This window comes from Dasypus novemcinctus, chromosome 5, assembly GCF_030445035.2.
Source record: "Dasypus novemcinctus isolate mDasNov1 chromosome 5, mDasNov1.1.hap2, whole genome shotgun sequence".
Classification (NCBI taxonomy): domain Eukaryota; kingdom Metazoa; phylum Chordata; class Mammalia; order Cingulata; family Dasypodidae; genus Dasypus; species Dasypus novemcinctus.
In genome coordinates, this window is record NC_080677.1 from 82503170 (window position 1) to 82519798 (window position 16629).

At 37.2% G+C, this 16629-nt stretch overlaps 2 protein-coding genes across 2 annotated transcripts in view; one reads left to right on the forward strand and one right to left on the reverse strand.

Moving 5' to 3' along the window:
• Positions 1-1750, reverse strand: part of COG5 (component of oligomeric golgi complex 5) — a 488722-nt gene extending 486972 nt beyond the window's left edge. The window contains exon 1 of the mRNA XM_058296542.1: positions 1619-1750. Coding sequence (XP_058152525.1) covers positions 1619-1712 — 94 coding nt within the window. The 5' untranslated portion in view covers positions 1713-1750. The remainder of the gene's footprint in view (positions 1-1618) is intronic.
• Positions 1751-1829: 79 nt separating this feature from the next.
• LOC101437845 (tRNA-dihydrouridine(20a/20b) synthase [NAD(P)+]-like) overlaps positions 1830-16629 on the forward strand; it is a 137803-nt gene continuing 123003 nt past the window's right edge. The window contains exons 1-3 of the mRNA XM_071215517.1: positions 1830-2019; positions 2977-3130; positions 6568-6704. Coding sequence (XP_071071618.1) covers positions 6589-6704 — 116 coding nt within the window. The 5' untranslated portion in view covers positions 1830-2019; positions 2977-3130; positions 6568-6588. The remainder of the gene's footprint in view (positions 2020-2976; positions 3131-6567; positions 6705-16629) is intronic.

Below are 16629 nucleotides of genomic sequence, written 5' to 3' on the forward strand. Positions count from 1 at the left end.
GGATTTTGTATTTCTAGGGAAGTTGAAGGTCATTTATTGAGATGAGGTAGCAGAGTCAGAGGTATGAAAAGAGTAGAGAAGAAAATAACTGTTGAGAAAGAGAACTAAATAGGAAGATATGGAAGGCAGAATAGGGAACTATTTACCCTCTAAAAACTGATGGCAATTCCAGGAATGCATCCTTCTGATACATACACAGCAATGTTTGATATGTGTTGTTACTTCCACTAGCTCACTTGGGCACGTCCTATGTATCTTCAAAACCAACTTCACCTGGAAAACCTTTCCTGACACGCCTCTAATCTCTCCCCAATCCCAGTCATCACCCTCCTCTGTGTTAATGTTTTACTTTTTAAACAATTCTAACTGCCACCCTTACAAAACTATATCACAGTGCTTACTTTTATACCTCTGTAACAGACTTTCTACTAGATGGTAAGTTACTTGGGGGCAGAAATTCCACATTTATTAGAAGCCCAGAAGAACTTGGTTAAACTGAATTTAAATTGAGATGCAAAAATGCATTATAGGAGACCCTAACCTACAAAATCCTATACAGAAATATATAAATTATCATAAGACAACAATTCCTTTTAATTATTATTATTAATTACTATTGAGGGCAATAATAAAATACAAAGAAAAAATAATTCAGAAGTTTAGTGCATATACTCCCTACTGTGATGCACAATTAAATATATATACTGTACCTTCCATATGCAAAATACTGTTATTCACATTGTATAATACGCAAAGGGGTTTTATAATACAGTTACGAGATTAAAGCAAGTATACAAGCGATTTAATGTAATATACAATGTATGGCAGTTACGAAAAAAATTAAGAACAAGTGAGAAGGACCTTTATTTTTTATGCTTAAAAATTTGACCTTTATTCTGAAAAACAAAGAGGTTTAGGAATAGTAATCAGATCAATACAATTTCATGTGCTTTTAAAGTACATATTTAACTTATCTTATTTAGGCAACTTCTGTCCGAGACTATCAATACATATGACGTCTGTAATCGATGCAAATGGTTAATCCAGCCTGGGCGAATGCTCCGAACTCTCCCCCATATCATTATGGAATAATTACCTCGTAAAAAAATCAAACAGGCTGCAAGCTGCAAGAGGGCTCACCTGGGTAGTCCAAGAATTTGTTAAAGGAGGGAGTATTTCCAACTCTATTTAAAAACGAGCCCTTCTTTTTCATTAGGTTTGTAAACTGCTCTAGGTCTTACACTTTTTCTGGAATCAAACGCTTCACAATCTGGTCAAGAACTGCGGCAGCAGCCGGTTGCTGCCAACGTGGTCACCGGGTGCGGGATCCTGATACTTCAGGGACGCCCCGGACATGGGGGAAGAGGCCAACGAGTTGAAATGAGGCGCAACCAGAAACCAGGTATCCCGCCAGACAACCAACCGGAAGGGAAAGGGGCAGTGAAACCCAGTAGAAACGAGTAGACGAGGCCAGCACTCGGACGCCAGGGGGCCGGGCTGAGGGGAGTGGTCACGTCGACACTGAAAAACTTTCTGCAGAGCAAGGAGTTGAGTACCCACCCTGTCCCAACTGCGTGGCAGGACAGCCTCACGACCCGGCCAGACCCCGTCTCCTTACCGTCCTGCAGAAGCTCACGGGATGTCGCTGCAACCGCTCCAGATCTCGGAACCCCAAGGCCAGCCGCAACAAAGCCGCCGTCGCTACCTTCCATGTCGGCAGGTGCCGGGTTGATGGCGTCAGGGGCGGGAGTGCAGGCCGCCCCGCCCAGGTGGTGACGCAGAATTCCGGCGCCGCCCGCGCAGTCCCGCGCATGGTTTCTGACCCGCTTGGTGAAGCAATTTGGCGGTAGAGCGGCAGGATCTAGACGCTGTGGGGCTGGCAGAGTCGGGCCGAACTCCTTCTTTCTCCGCCGGAGAAACCAAAGCTTCTGGGAGTAGAGGCCACAGCTCCGAGCCCTGGGGACTAGCGTCGTTTCCTCAACCGAGAAGAGGGTGGTGGCCGCCGTGCTTACTTCTAAAGCAAGTATTAATCCTAAGGAAACTGGGCCCTCGCGGCGAAAGACAGGAAAGGAGAACGGAGATTTCTGGAAATTTGATTTGTGCTCCACGCTCACAACAGGCGGCGTTTGTTGCTACCCAGCTTCATCTGACACATGCCTTGGCTTGCAACCGTGGGATAAAAGTGGCCGGGAAAAACTTGGGAAGGAAGTTGCCAGGGATGAATAGTAAGGAGAATTAGGGAGACTCAAAAGTTGATGAAGAAGGCAGATTGGGCCAGGAAAAGACAAATGGGATTCACTGTCTCTCCTTTCCCTTCCGTGAGACCTTGCTTGATCTTATGCTTTTTCTGCCTTTTCTTCGTTGTTTCAGCCATATACTGAGTCACTCCAGACTTATTCTTAGTTACAGATTGATGAATTGTCTGATTTGAAGTTATAAAGTTGGTTCAGTTCTCGTTATATTTTCTTTACTAATACACCTGCATTGTTGACCGATAATCCTAGATTAGGAGGACAACACATACGCAAGAGAGTCGCAAGCATTTCCATGTAAAAAGAAATAAGTTGTAATATAACTTTGACTTTTTATTAAGTGGATGTGTGTTCAAGGAACCAGTTTTTCCCATTCCTAGGGCTACATGTTCTCTCTTCTTTCTGCTAACAGAATAATAGTCCTTACTTTGTGTCAGGCACCGTTCTAAGTACTTTATAACAACCCAAAGAGGTGAACAAGTCTCATGCTACTAGCCACTACACTAAACTATCTCTAGACTTTATGTCAGGTTTTTCCATAATTTGTTTGATCCTAGTTATGATGTGATTGTTCTGAATAGAGGTCACACGAATTGCCAATGGCAGTGTGCTCAGACTCGAGGCTTTCATTATCATCCCTAATAAACAACTGGTTTTTAAAATAATACTTGGGTATTGATGAATAGCATTATCTTTGAATTATGTACTGTTTCTCTTTTCTTAGCTTTTACACTGGAAGACTTGAGAAGAGTTGCATAATATCCATTCAGTCAGTGAAGAATTTTGAGCCCATACTCTACATATCCATACGAGTTTATAAACATAAACTCCATTCCTCTTCTGAAAGAACAGCCATTCTAAGTAAACAATTGTGCCAGGTGTGTGGATTTATTTATTCCAGTCGTTTCAAACTTGTCTGCACACTGAAATTGCAGAGAGAGCTTTAAAAAAAATTTTTTTGCTTGGATCCTAGATCCAGAGATTAAGATTTAGTTGGTATGGTGTATGGCTTAGGCATCATGATTCTTAAATGTTTCCCAGGTCATTCTAATGTACAACCAAGATTGAAAGCTACTGATTTATTCCTCAACAAATGTTTATTGAGGGAGGCCTTCTTAGTGCCCTATACTGTGACTTTGAAAATGAATAAAAGTAAAATTGTTCTTAGCAAAGTCCAACAATTTAGTTACCTTTGGACACTTCAGTCATTATTTGAAGTTTTTCTGTAATGTTTAATATACTAATCCTTTCCTCTTTTGGTAATACACTCTCCTTCCTTGTTTTTTTTAATATTATTTTTCAGATTTATTCTTCCAAGCTCCTGAGTTTATCTCTTCAATTCTCTTTTGCAATCTCCTTTCCTCTGACTGTTTCTTAAATGTTGGTGCTGCCAAGGCTTTCTAACTCAGATGATATCCCTCCTTGTCCATGATTTAGTTTCAACTTACATGAAGGCTAAAGACTGTCAATTTAAGTCTTCAACTCTTTCTCTTAGCACCACATCTACCTAACTACTTAAGGCATCGCTTCCTGGATAGCTCTTGAGCATCTCAGGTCCAGTGTGTTCATATGTGAACTCATATTTGCCTGTGGAAATCTATTCCTCCTCCTGGTTCTCTTTCTCATTGACTGGCATTGCCATCCCACCAATTTCTCAAACCAAAAGTATACAAGTCACCCTAAAGTTCTCTTACTACATGACATTAGTTGTCATCATGTGATTTCCACCTTCTAAATATCTTGCCTATTTTTCTTTTGATTGCTAAATATCTTCTAAATGCATTCCTTCTTGCTAGTCTCACTCCTAGAATCCCAGGTCAAATACTTATTATCCATGACCTGGTCTGCTGCAATGGCCTCTTTACTGATAGTTTATCACCAGCTCTGCCCTCTCCAGTCAGATCTTTCTGAATGAGAAATCCAATCGTGTCATGTCCTTGCTTAAAATTTTTCAAAAGCTTTTCACACTCAGACCATATGGCACAGAAAGGAAGGGAAAAAAAATCTGGTATGCCTGTGGAAGTATGTCACATAGGCATATGTAAAAATCACCCACAAAGGAGGAAAATTTATTAATAACCAAAGCCCTACAGTATAAAAGATATAAGGCCATTACTATCTAGGCCTCCTCCCTCCCTCTGTAGTCTAGTTATAACTGAGATAACACTGAACTACTGATAGTTCACCAAAAACAGCATGCACTCTCATGCCTATGGCTCCACATGTGCTGTTCTCTAACTGGACACTCTCCCATCTTCCATGTAGTCTTAACTCAAGCTTACCTTCCCCCTCTGTTGATGATTTCCATCACTTCCTTAGATAAATATTTCTACAACAAATGTACATAGGTATACATATATTTATAACGTATAACATTTGACTATCTTTTTACCAATGCTTATAGGTGTATATGCACACACATGCTATTGTTTTATGTAACAATTTCTAAATCCCTAATTTTTGAGGTCACAGTAAATATTTTCATCTGTATTCCCAACATGTATGAGAAACACAATATTTGTTGAATGAATAAATACTTGAATGAATAAAAGCATGTCTGTGCCCTCAAAAATTCCAGGGGAGAAAGCAGTGTTATGATCACTTTTGAAAAAAGTAATTGCAAATGTCGATACCATAACAGAGGCATGTCTAGGGTATGGTGCATAAATAAGAGGAAGACCACCTGTGTCTGGGATTCAGGGAAGACAATTGAAGGCATTGTGGTGAGGAATTGAGTATCAATGCTGTGGGGCAGCGAAGGTGTGCTCAAGTTTTAGTTAAAGGAACCTCTAGGATGAAGCACTTGTGGGAGATGGAGAAAGTCTAGGCCAAACCCAAGGTTTCTGACTTACGTGGGTAGGGTAGGTGGTGACAGCATAAACCAGGATATGACATGCAAGAGAACAGGTTTGACCCATGAAAAGGAAACTACTTTTCTGCTCCTTAACAGAAGGTGGCTTACATTCTTCCAAACATGAATTTTCATTTTTTAAAAAAGTTAGTAATTTTGTCTAGGTTTTATTATATCAGTAATAGTGATCAGCTATAAGATAAACTTCTACCTATGAAAATTGAGATTCATGAATTATATTCATGCCATACCAGAACTTTAAAGATGAGTCAAGTAAAAAAAAAAAAATTGCATTTTGAGCAAACATCTTTCTAAAGTTCAGCAATAACTATTTCTCAGTTACTGAAGATAAAAATTAGATTATGGAAAGCAACCAACACTATGAAATGATAGTATAACCATTATAAAACACTTCTGAACTATCTCATCACTTACATTTCTTTGGGTATAACAAGCAGTTTACTATATAACTATATGATCATAATTGAAATTTCACTAGCTAAAACCACATTTAAATTTTAAGAAATATTAGATTTTTTTGCCTTCTGAATCACATACAAAGAATAGGAGTTGAGAATAAAAATAAACATACTAGGATATCTTTTTTTTTTAACACTACTTGAAGTTGTATTACTGCTATTAAACTTCCCTGGATAAAGCAAGATACTTCAAAGTGACAGACATGCACAGTATGATAAGTGAAATGATTCAAATAAAATTTCCTGGTCTATCAGTGATAAAGTAACATGTAAAATTTTAAAGTGACATGAAAGAAGTCACAACTTAGTATCTTATTTCCTAGGGCTGCCATAACAGTACCACAAACTGGGTGACATAAAGAAATGGTAGTAGAGGCTAGAAGTCTGAAATCAAAGTGTTGGCCTTGTCATGCTTCTTCTCAAGTCTGTAGCCCATGTCATGCCTTTCTCATGTCTTCTGGTGGTAGTCTCCTGCAATTGTGGTGTCCTCCGCCTTAGTCCTTCCTCCCACGACATTCTCCTCCATGTCTGTCTATATCCAATTCTTCTTGCTTATAAGGACACCGGTCATACTGGATTAGGGCCTACCCTAATCCAGTTGGGCCTCATCTTAACAGTACCTTCAAAGACCCTATTTCCATATAAGGTCACATTCACAGGTCCAGGGGTTAGGAATTGAATCTTATTTTTCTGTATCTTGAGCATTCATTAATTTGAACAGAAAATATTACTTTAATAAGTATAAATTTGAAACTTAGTGTTCAACATTAACAATTACAATTTATGTAGAATGTAACACTTTCATGCTGTGCTAAGAATTATCAGGGACTTATAAATAGGGACAAAATTCTGCAGTATTCTATTCGATATGTAAAAAGAAGCAAAGATGAAAAGTATGTGTCCTTGGCAAGTGAAATTGTTAGAATAACATAAATTCATCAAGTGAAAGTATGTTTTCTCTTTGCAAATGGATTTTTTTTTTCAGATTTGAAACAAATCTGGATTCATGAAGAGTGACTGCAAAAAAGCCACAGTATGTCAAGAAAGAAAAAAAGATCCAATAGAAATGTTTCATTCTGGGCAGGTTGTAAAAATCTGTGCTCCAATGGTTCGATATTCAAAGTAAGTATTACAAATTGTTAATGAACTAAGATTTGATTTCCTCATTAGGCTTTGACTTTTTAAAAGTACTTTAAGACTACGCTATCACATGGGCTCTTCAAACCCTGACTTTGAATCATAATCTAGGCTTAAGTCCTCATTCTACCATTTGTCTAGTACATGCATGACCCTGAGTAAGACAGTTAACCTCTCCAAGCTTTTTTTTTTTAAATCTGTAAAAATGATAGTGGTTACAAATCCCATCTATAAAGATATATGTGGATATTAAGTAATGTAAGTATTCATGTGTATTTGTGTGAATATAAGTCTTCCTTTCTGTTAGACCATTTAGTAGTTGCATGTTTAGATTTTTAAGAAATTCCCAAACTTTTCTGGATTAGCTATACTACATTGCTTTCCTACCAGCAATGTATGAGTGATCTAGTTTCTCTACAATCTCACCAACTTTTGGTATTTGTCACTATTTTTCATTTTAGCCATTCTGATAGATGTGTAGTGATATTTGCATTTCCCTAAGAGCCAGTGATATTTTATACCTTGTGCTTATTTGCCATCTTTAGATATTCAGGTAAAATGTCTCTAAATATCTTTTCCCATGTTCTAGTTGGATTGTTTGCTTTTTTATTCTTGAGTTCTAAGAGTTCCTTATATAATCTAGATACTAGTTCTTTGTCATGTATGATTTTCAAATATTTTGCTCCCTGTCTTTAGCTATTCATCCTCTTAGCAGGCTTTTTCACAGAGCAAAAGTTTGTTTTTGTTTTTGTTTTTGTTTTTGTTTTTGTTTCATCCAATTTATCTTTTGTTTTCCTTTTATGGATTGTTTGTGGTGTCAAGTCTTGAAATCTTTGTGTAGCCTAGATCCTGGATTTTTGGTTTTTCTAAAAGTTTTATGTTTTACATGATCCATTTAGAGTTTGTGATACATTTAGAGTTAATTTTTATATAAGAATTGAGACTAAAGTTGAGATTCTTTCTTTTTCCCTTTTTTTTTTAATTTGCACATCGATGCCAATTGCTCAAGCACCATTTGTTGAAAAAACTATCATTCCTTCAGTGAATTGCTTTTTCACCTGTGTCAGAAATCAATTGGTCCTGCTTGTAGAGCTCTTTTTGTACTTTCTCTATTATTTTCCATTGACCTAGATTACATTGAATGATTTTTTTTTAATTAGAGAAGTTGTGAGCTTACAAAACAATCATGCACAATTTGCAGAATTCCCATACATTAACCCTCCGCCAACACCTTACATTGTTGTGGAACATTTGTTACAGATTATGAAAGAACATGACCACTAACTCATCCATAGCATACACTTGGTGTATTTTTCCCCTGATTATTAACACTATATATTAGAATTGTATATTTGTTATAGTTCATGAGAGTATACACTATTTGTACTGTTAACCACGGTCTATCTTCCACCAGATGGTTCACTGTGTTATATATTCCCATGCCTTGTACATTCTGTCCACAGTTTATACTCAGTTGCTCTTGCTTTCATCACAGAGTTGTGCTGTCATCACCCCAGTAAAGCTTTGAATGTTTTCTTTAATCCAAAAGAAAAAAATCCCCTACCTCTATCTTTGCCCTTAGCATTGAGATAGTATCTTCTTTGACATTGATGCAAGAATATTACAATATTGCCGTTACCTATAGTCCATAAATTGCATTAATTGTATTTTTCCCATGCATCACTGTATTCTTAATAGTGGCATAAGTGGCATACATTTGTTCCAGTTCATAGAAGAACATTCATGTATTTGTATTATTAACCACAATCCTTATCCACCTCCAGATTCACTGTGTTATTTGGTCCCTAGATTATTTTCTAGTTTTCTTTCACATTGAATGATTTTTTAATTTTGAGCCAGTCTTGCATCCTTGGAATAAACCCCACTTACTCATCGTGTATAATTCTTTTCATATATTGCAAAATTCTTTTTGCTATTTTGACTATCATTTTTTGCCTATATTCATGAGGAATATTAGTCTGTAGTTTTCCCTTTTTCTTCTGTTTTTATGTGATTTTGGTATCAGGGTAATACTAGCTTCTTTAAATTAACTGGGAAGTGCTTCTTCCTCTTTTATTTTCTGGAAGGGATTATGTAGTATTATGACTAATTTTTTTTTCTGTGTTTGATAGAATTCTCCAGTGAAACCGTATGGGCCTAGTGATTTCTTTTTTGGAAGTATTTTAATTATGAGTTCAATTTCCTTAATATTTATAGGCTACTCAAATTATCTATTTTACTCTAGGTGAGTTACGGTATTTTGTTTTGGACCATTTCATCTAATTTGTCAAATTTATGTGCATACAGTTCTTCATAGTATGCTCTTATCCTTTTGATGTCTTCAAGGTCTATAGTAGGATTTATTTTGGATCTCCTTTTTTTTTTTCCTTACCAATCTTGCCAGAAGTTTGTCAATTATCACAATGTTTTCATACAACCACCTCTTTGTTTCATTGATTTTTGTTTATATATTTTTTTGTTTTTGTTTTCAATTTCATTGATACAATGAATTCATTTTCATTAGTTTCTTTATTATTGCCTTACTTCTGCTTGTTTGGATTTATTTTCCTGTTTTTACCTTGGTTCATGAGGTAGAAGCTTATTAGATTATTGATTAGAGACTTTTTTTCTTATATATGCTTTCAGTCCTATTAATTGCCCTCAGCATTGAATTAGCTGTGTGCTACAAATGTTGAAATATAGTATTTTCATCTTCATTCAGTTCAGTGTATTTTTAATATTTCTTTTGAGAATCCCTCTTTGACCCATGGATTATTTAGAAGCTTATTGCTTACTTTTAAGTGTTGGGATATTTTCTTACCTTTTCATTATTGATTTCTAGTTTGATTCCCTTATGATGAAGCAACACACTCTGTGTGATTTCAGTTATCTTAAGTGTGTAAAGGTTTATTTTATGGCCCAGGGTATGGTGTGTCTTGCTATATGTTTCATGGATATTTGGGAAAAAAGTGTATATTGCTGTCATAGAGTATTTTATAAATGTTGATTTAATCCTGTTGGTTAATAGTATTGAGTTTTATATCCTTGCTGGTTTTCTGTCTAGTTCTATCACTTGTTGAGAGATGAAATTTAGAAGTCTCTAACTTCGATTTTTCTTTTTCTCCTTTCAACTCTATGAGTTTTTATTTCATATAATTTACATCACTGGTGCATACACATGTAGGATTGCTGTTTTCTTGGTGGGTTGACCCTTTTATCATTATATAATGTCTCTCTCTGTCTCTGATAATTTTCTTATCTCTGAAATCTACTTTATCTGATAAGATAGCAACTCCTGCTTTCCTTTGTTTAATGTTTGCGTGATTTAACTTTTCCATGATTTTACTTTCACTTTACCTGTATCATTATATTTGAGGTGGTATCTTGTAGACAGCATAAGGTTGGTCATGTTTTTTAATTCATTCTACCATTCTTTGTCCTTTAATTTATATGTTACATCTTTTACATTTAATATAATTATTAGTATGTTCAGGCTTAACTGTTCCATTTTATTATTTGTTTTCTATTTGTTCCCTCTGTTTTTCATTTTTCTGTTTTCTTTTTCCAGCCTTTTGTGAGTTACTGGAACATTCTTTAGAATTCCATACTGATTGGTCCAAAAGTTTTGTTTTGGTTTTTTAATGAATTTAACTATTTTTTTCTCTCTCTTTTTTTTTTTAATTTCTCTCACCTCCCCCCCCCCCAGTTGTCTGTTCTTTTGTGTCCATTCGCTGCGCGCTCCTCCCCATCCGCTTCTGTTGTTGTCAGCAGCATGGTAATCTGTGTTTCTCTTTGTTGTGTCATCTTGTTGTTGTGTCAGCTCTCCACGTGTGCGGCACCACTCCCAGGAAGGCTGAACTCTCTTTTGCACTGGGTGGCTCTCCCTACGGGGCGCACTCCTTGCACGTGGGGCTCCCCCACGCAGGGACACCCCTGCATGGCACAGCACTCCCCACACACATCAGTACCATTCATGGGCCAGCTCCACACAGGTTAAGGAGGCCCGGGGCCCGAATTGTGGACCCCCCATGTGGTAGACGGATGCCCTAACCACTGGGCCAAGTCCGCTTCCCAGTCTATATGTTTTTAGTGTGTCTTTTAGTATAGCTTTTGTAGTCATTGCTCTCGGTATTATATGATACATGCATAATACGTCACTGTCTTTGGTATTGTCATTTTACCAGTTTGAGTGAACTATACCTCCCTTTACATCTCTTAATCTTCCTTGTTTATAATATAATTTTCTTAAATATTTCCTCTATGTGCATTTAGAATCACATCAGACAGTATTATTATTTTCTCTTTAACCTTTAACCATCAAACATAATTTAGAAAACTGTAGAGGAGAAGGAAAGTCTATTCTTTTTTTTACAAACACTATCCCTATACTCCTCTCCCCAACCCTCCCCATAACCTCTAATCTACTTCATTCTCTGCAAATTTGCTTTTTCTAATCTTCTCTTAAAAGTGATACTATACAATTTTTTCCTTGTGTGCCTTGTTTATTTCACTGAACCTAGTGTTTTCAAGGTTCTTCCATGTTGCAGCATATTTCATAACTTCATTCTTTCTTATTGACAAATAATATTCCTTTGTGTGTATGTTCCACATTTTGTTTATCCATCCATTTGTGGATGGACATTTGGGTTGTTTTTCCACCTTTTGAATATTATGAATAATCCTGCTATAAACATTGGTCTACAAATAACTATTTCACTCTCTTTGTGTGTATACCTAAAAGAAGAATTGCTGGATAAAATGGTAATTCTATATTTAACTATTTGAGGAACTGACGTACTGCTTTCCACAGTGGCTACATCATTTTACATTCCTGTCGACAATACACTAGAGTACCAGTTTCTCTACATCCTCTCCAGCACTTGTTATTTTCCTTTTTTTTTAGTAATAGCCATCCTTGTGGATGTGATGTTCTGTCACATTGTAGTTCTGATTTGCATTTCCCTAATTGCTAATGCTGTTGAGCATCTTCTTCAGAGAAATATTCAAGTCCTTTTCTTAAGCCATTCTTTTAGGGTAGATCTGTTAGCAAAAGATTCTAATATTTTCCTTTCATCTGAGAATATCTTGATTTTTCCCTTCATACTTGAAGAATATTTTCACTGAATATAGGATTCTGGCTTGACAGTTCTTTTCTTTCAGCACTTGGAAAATATTCTTCTGTTTTCTCCTAGAATTAAGGTACTATTTTTCTTTGGCTGCTGCCGAAGATTTTTCTTTATCTTTAGTTATTTATTTATAATGTATCGTGACATAGATTTCTTTGGGTTTATCCTGTTTGTGGTTTGCTCAGCTTCTTGAATATGTAGGTCTATGTCTTTTGCCAGATTTGGAAAGTTTTCATCCATTATTGCTTCTGTTACCTTTCATTTCCCTACTCTTTCTCTTCTCCTTCCAAGATTCTCATAACAAAAATGTTGCATCTTTTATTATACTCCTATCAGTCCCTGAAGTTCTGTTCAGTTTTTTCTTCAGTCTCTTGTTCAAATTAGGTAATTTCTTTTGTTCTGTTTTTCAGTTCACTAATTCTCTCCTCTGTCCCTCCATTCTGCTATGAGCCCATCCACTGGGCTTTTCAGTTTGGTTATTATTTTTGTCAGCTCTAATATTTCCAATTGATTCTTTTTTTTTCTCTCCCCTCTCCCCCTGCCACAGTTGCCTGCTCTTCTGTGTCCATTCGCTGTGTGTTCTTCTGTGACCGCTTCTATCCTTATCAGTGGCACCGGGAATCTGTGTTTCTTTTTGTTGCATCATCTTGCTGTGTCAGCTCTCCGTGTGCGCAGCGCCACTCCTGGGCAGGCTGCACTTTCTTTTGCACTGGGCGGCTCTCCTTACGGAGCGCACACCTTGCATGTGGGACTCCCCTACACGGGGGAACACCCCTGCGTGGCACGGCACTCCTTGCGCGCATCAACACTGTGCATGGGCCAACTCCACACGGGTCAAGGAGGCTCGGGGTTTGAACCGCAGACTTCCCATGTGGTAGACGGATGCCCTATCCATTGGGCCAAGTCCACTTCCCAATTGATTCTTCCTTATACCTTCAGCTTCTTTGCTGGCACTTCCTATTTCTTTACTGAGACTCTTTTTCATTTATTTCAAACATTTTCATAATTTCTCATTAAAATATTTTTATCATGGCTACTTTAACATCTTTGTCACATGATTCTAACATTTTTATTACCTCATTATCATCATCTATTGATTGTCCTTTTTCATTAATTTTGAGATCTTCCTGGTTCTTAGTATGACAAATGATTTTCATAGTTCTATATTATGTTTTGAGACAGGATCTTATCCAAACCTTCTATTTTGTTGTTTTTTTCTGCAGTAATAGGTAGGGGGAGTAGAATGCCTCATTACCGCCAAGTGGGGATAGAAGTCTTTGGCCTCCATTGATACCCTGGTGGGGCTCCTTATTACTGCTGAACAGGAGTGGGAGTTCCAGCTCTGCATGGTGGGAGTGGCTTCATTACCACTGGGTAACAGTATGTCCTTACTTTCCACTAGGCTTCCTCTCATACCACCCCAGTGGAAGTGAGAAGTTCACCTTGTTACTACCAGGTAGGGATGGAAGTACAGGCTCCCCGCATGCTCTCCACTGACACACAACATAGAGGGGACCTTTCTACCAGCCAGCAGGGGCCTACACAGCATTTCTTACACAATCACAACAGGGGTATTAGAGCATCATTTTATATCCTTCTGAGGGTAGAAGTCTAGGAACCCCACTTGACCTTTGCTGGAGGTGGGGACAGGGTTACAGTTTTTTTCTGTGGGGTTCGGCTGGAGTAGATCCATTATCATCTAAAAGTTTTTTGTCTTATTAGTCTACCCCAGGGTTCCATGGCCACGTTTTGCAGCCATGTATTTTCTGCCAGGACTTCGACTCATCTTCCCTTTTCCTAAATTAGCCTGCCTCAACTCCTCCCTCAGAGGGTTTATACCCTTATTCTTAAGAGGGTGATGAAGGATGATGGTTATTTTTCTGTAACTACTTCTTGCTGGTTAGGGGCAGTAGGCCGTATATGACAAGGTTTAAAACCTTTTTGCTACTCTTTTGCACTTGAAGGAAGACAGTTCCAGCACCTGTTTGGAATTGGATGAAATCTCTGCATGACTAATAAGGCATTGATTCTGTAAGAAATAAACTTAATTAGGATTTTGAAGATACATGGTCCTATTAAAAGTATAAAGAAGATGGTGGTAAGCAGGCCCAAAAAGAGGGCCAGCCATGACAAGCCAGGTGTCTTCAGAGGCTGCATCCTGCCAAGGTTGCTGGGAAACAGTATTTTCCCTTGAGTTCTTTTATGCTATTGGTTAACTCTAGGAATAGATTGTGGTAGACCTGCTGAGTTTGATTATAAACTTCCAACCCCAGTTCCCACAGCAGTGGTTATGCTTCAGACAGTTAGGAGAGGTATGAAGAGAGACATTGCCCTAGACAGAAACTCACAAAGACAGGAAAGGCAACAAGACAAGCATATAGCAAGCAAAATAAAGACAGTACTTAAGAAGGCCATTACTTTATCTTATAGGCACATTCATTAACTACTTAGAAAGTGAATTAAATTTACCAGGACTTTTAACATGTATAGACATGTCGTAGACACTTTTATTGTTTTAGGGGTCAATAACCAACCTAGCCAATAACTCATACAGAGAAACACTATTCAGTGTACTGAATGCCTGGTTTGAATTCACAAGAGATTTGACAATATTGAAATCTAGCTCTTAATTTTTATATAATTGTGAAATACTTCCAATGCAGTTTATAACATATTAAATGAACTTAACTATTTTAGTACTTTACTTTCTACATTAATTCCTTTTTACGTAATTATTACACTAATTAACGGGTATTTTACTTTAACGATACAGGAAGAACTACTTTAATTATTTTATGAAAACCTAAGATTCCCAATGGAATCAAGATTATCTTTCCTTACCAGAACTTTAATCTGCAGATTGAGGTAGTCTCTGACAGGTTTCCCTGTTATGAAGTTACTTTTTCTTATTAATATAAATTTAGGTTTTTATTTAATGTCTTCCTGGAATTGGACATTTAAATGCTTCAGTTTAGAAGATACTCTTACAAACTCCTTATAATCATAACCACATAGACTAGTTACTTGACCTTTAAATAAGCTTATTAGGGAAGAGGACTTGGCCCAGTGGTTAAGGCGTCTGTCTACCACATGGGAGGTCCGCGGTTCAAACCCCAGGCCTCCTTGACCCGTGTGGAGCTGGCCATGCGCAGTGCTGATGCGCACAAGGAGTGCCGTGCCACGCAGGGGTGTCCCCCGCATAGGGGAGCCCCGCGCACAAGGAGTGCGCCCCATAAGGAGAGCCGCCCAGCGCGAAAGAAAGTGCAGCCTGCCCAGGAATGGCGCCACACACACGGAGAGTTGACGCGGCAAGATGACACAACAAAAAGAAACACAGATTCCCATGCCACTGACAACAACAGAGGTGGACAAAAAAGAACATGCAGCAAATGGACACAGAGAACAGACAACTGGGGCGGGAGGGGGGGAAGGGGAGAGAAATAAATAAAATAAATCTTCAAAAAAATTAAAAAAAAATAAATAAGCTTATTAAATTACAATTAGCAACCAGTGAAATTTACCTTTATTTCATAAAACTTGAACTTACAATTTTCATCACCTTCAAGATTTAATACATATAATGCTAATTTTTTAAATTAGTTATCCTATAAATCTAAAGAGATTACATCTAAGCTAAATAAAATTGAAACAATTATAGTTTATGCAAGGAGTGTTCTTTTTCCTTCCTTTATAGGAGGCTAAGCCTCATTAATAAAATTCTAAAACTGTGAATAATCTTAAAAGTATACTGACTGCTAGGTTCTGGAATAAACTATAATTGTTTAATTTTTTTTAATTATAATTTAGAAAATATCTTTCCATTGCTTTCAAGGACTTTTCCTTTATTCACTGAAATTAGTAACAAAATTAGTAATCACCTTATTTTAAGGCTGTTAAAACATTTTAATTGGGGAATTACATGACAAACTGATTCTTAATTCCCCAGGCTAGAAGATGGAGTTTTAATCTGCCACACCTAACCCCTCTGTCATAGCTCTTGCAAAAAAAAAAAAAAAAGGCTCTTGAAGCTGGATAAGTCAGAGAGCTTAGAAAAATCTTTTCCCATTCCCAATAGTTTCTATATTTGGATTTCTATATTACCTTTCCATCCTGCTTAGCCTAATTTGGGCTCCAGGAATATTCATTCACATATATGATCATATATTTAATTTTTAACAATTTGAATAGAGCTGCTTTAAGAATTTTTATTTATTAATTTGATATCTCCATGCCAATGTATGACAATATACACTGAGCGAATAGGCAGGCACAAATAAAGAGTTAGATGCAAACACACAACTCACTGATGCTATTTATATTTTCATTCCCTTACAAAATAAGTTTAACTATCAAATAACATTTAAAAGATGTCTTCGAACACTATTTCTAGTTACTCTAATTTGCACTGTAACCATGCAGTTTTGCATAAGAATTCTGCTCCTTTTAATTATTGGCTTATAACCAAATTTTTCCTAAGGCTTTAATACAATTTACAACATTTTCCTTTACTTCAGAGCTTTGCTTATTTCCCATTTTGACTCTGACAGACCTTGGATGAGAAACACTAATTGCATTGTATACTCACTGAGGCCATCGAAATCTCAGGAAAACCTGGTTTTTCTCATGACTTGCTACTTTTAGCAACATCAACACTCAAGGTGGGAGGACCTTCCTCCCCAGTCCTCTATGATAAAAGGAGTCTGGCAGCCACTAGATTGGAAGAGTGGATGTTCAGCCCTGAGGGCTGAGAATTCCACCAGGCAGCAATCTAATCCACACCTGGA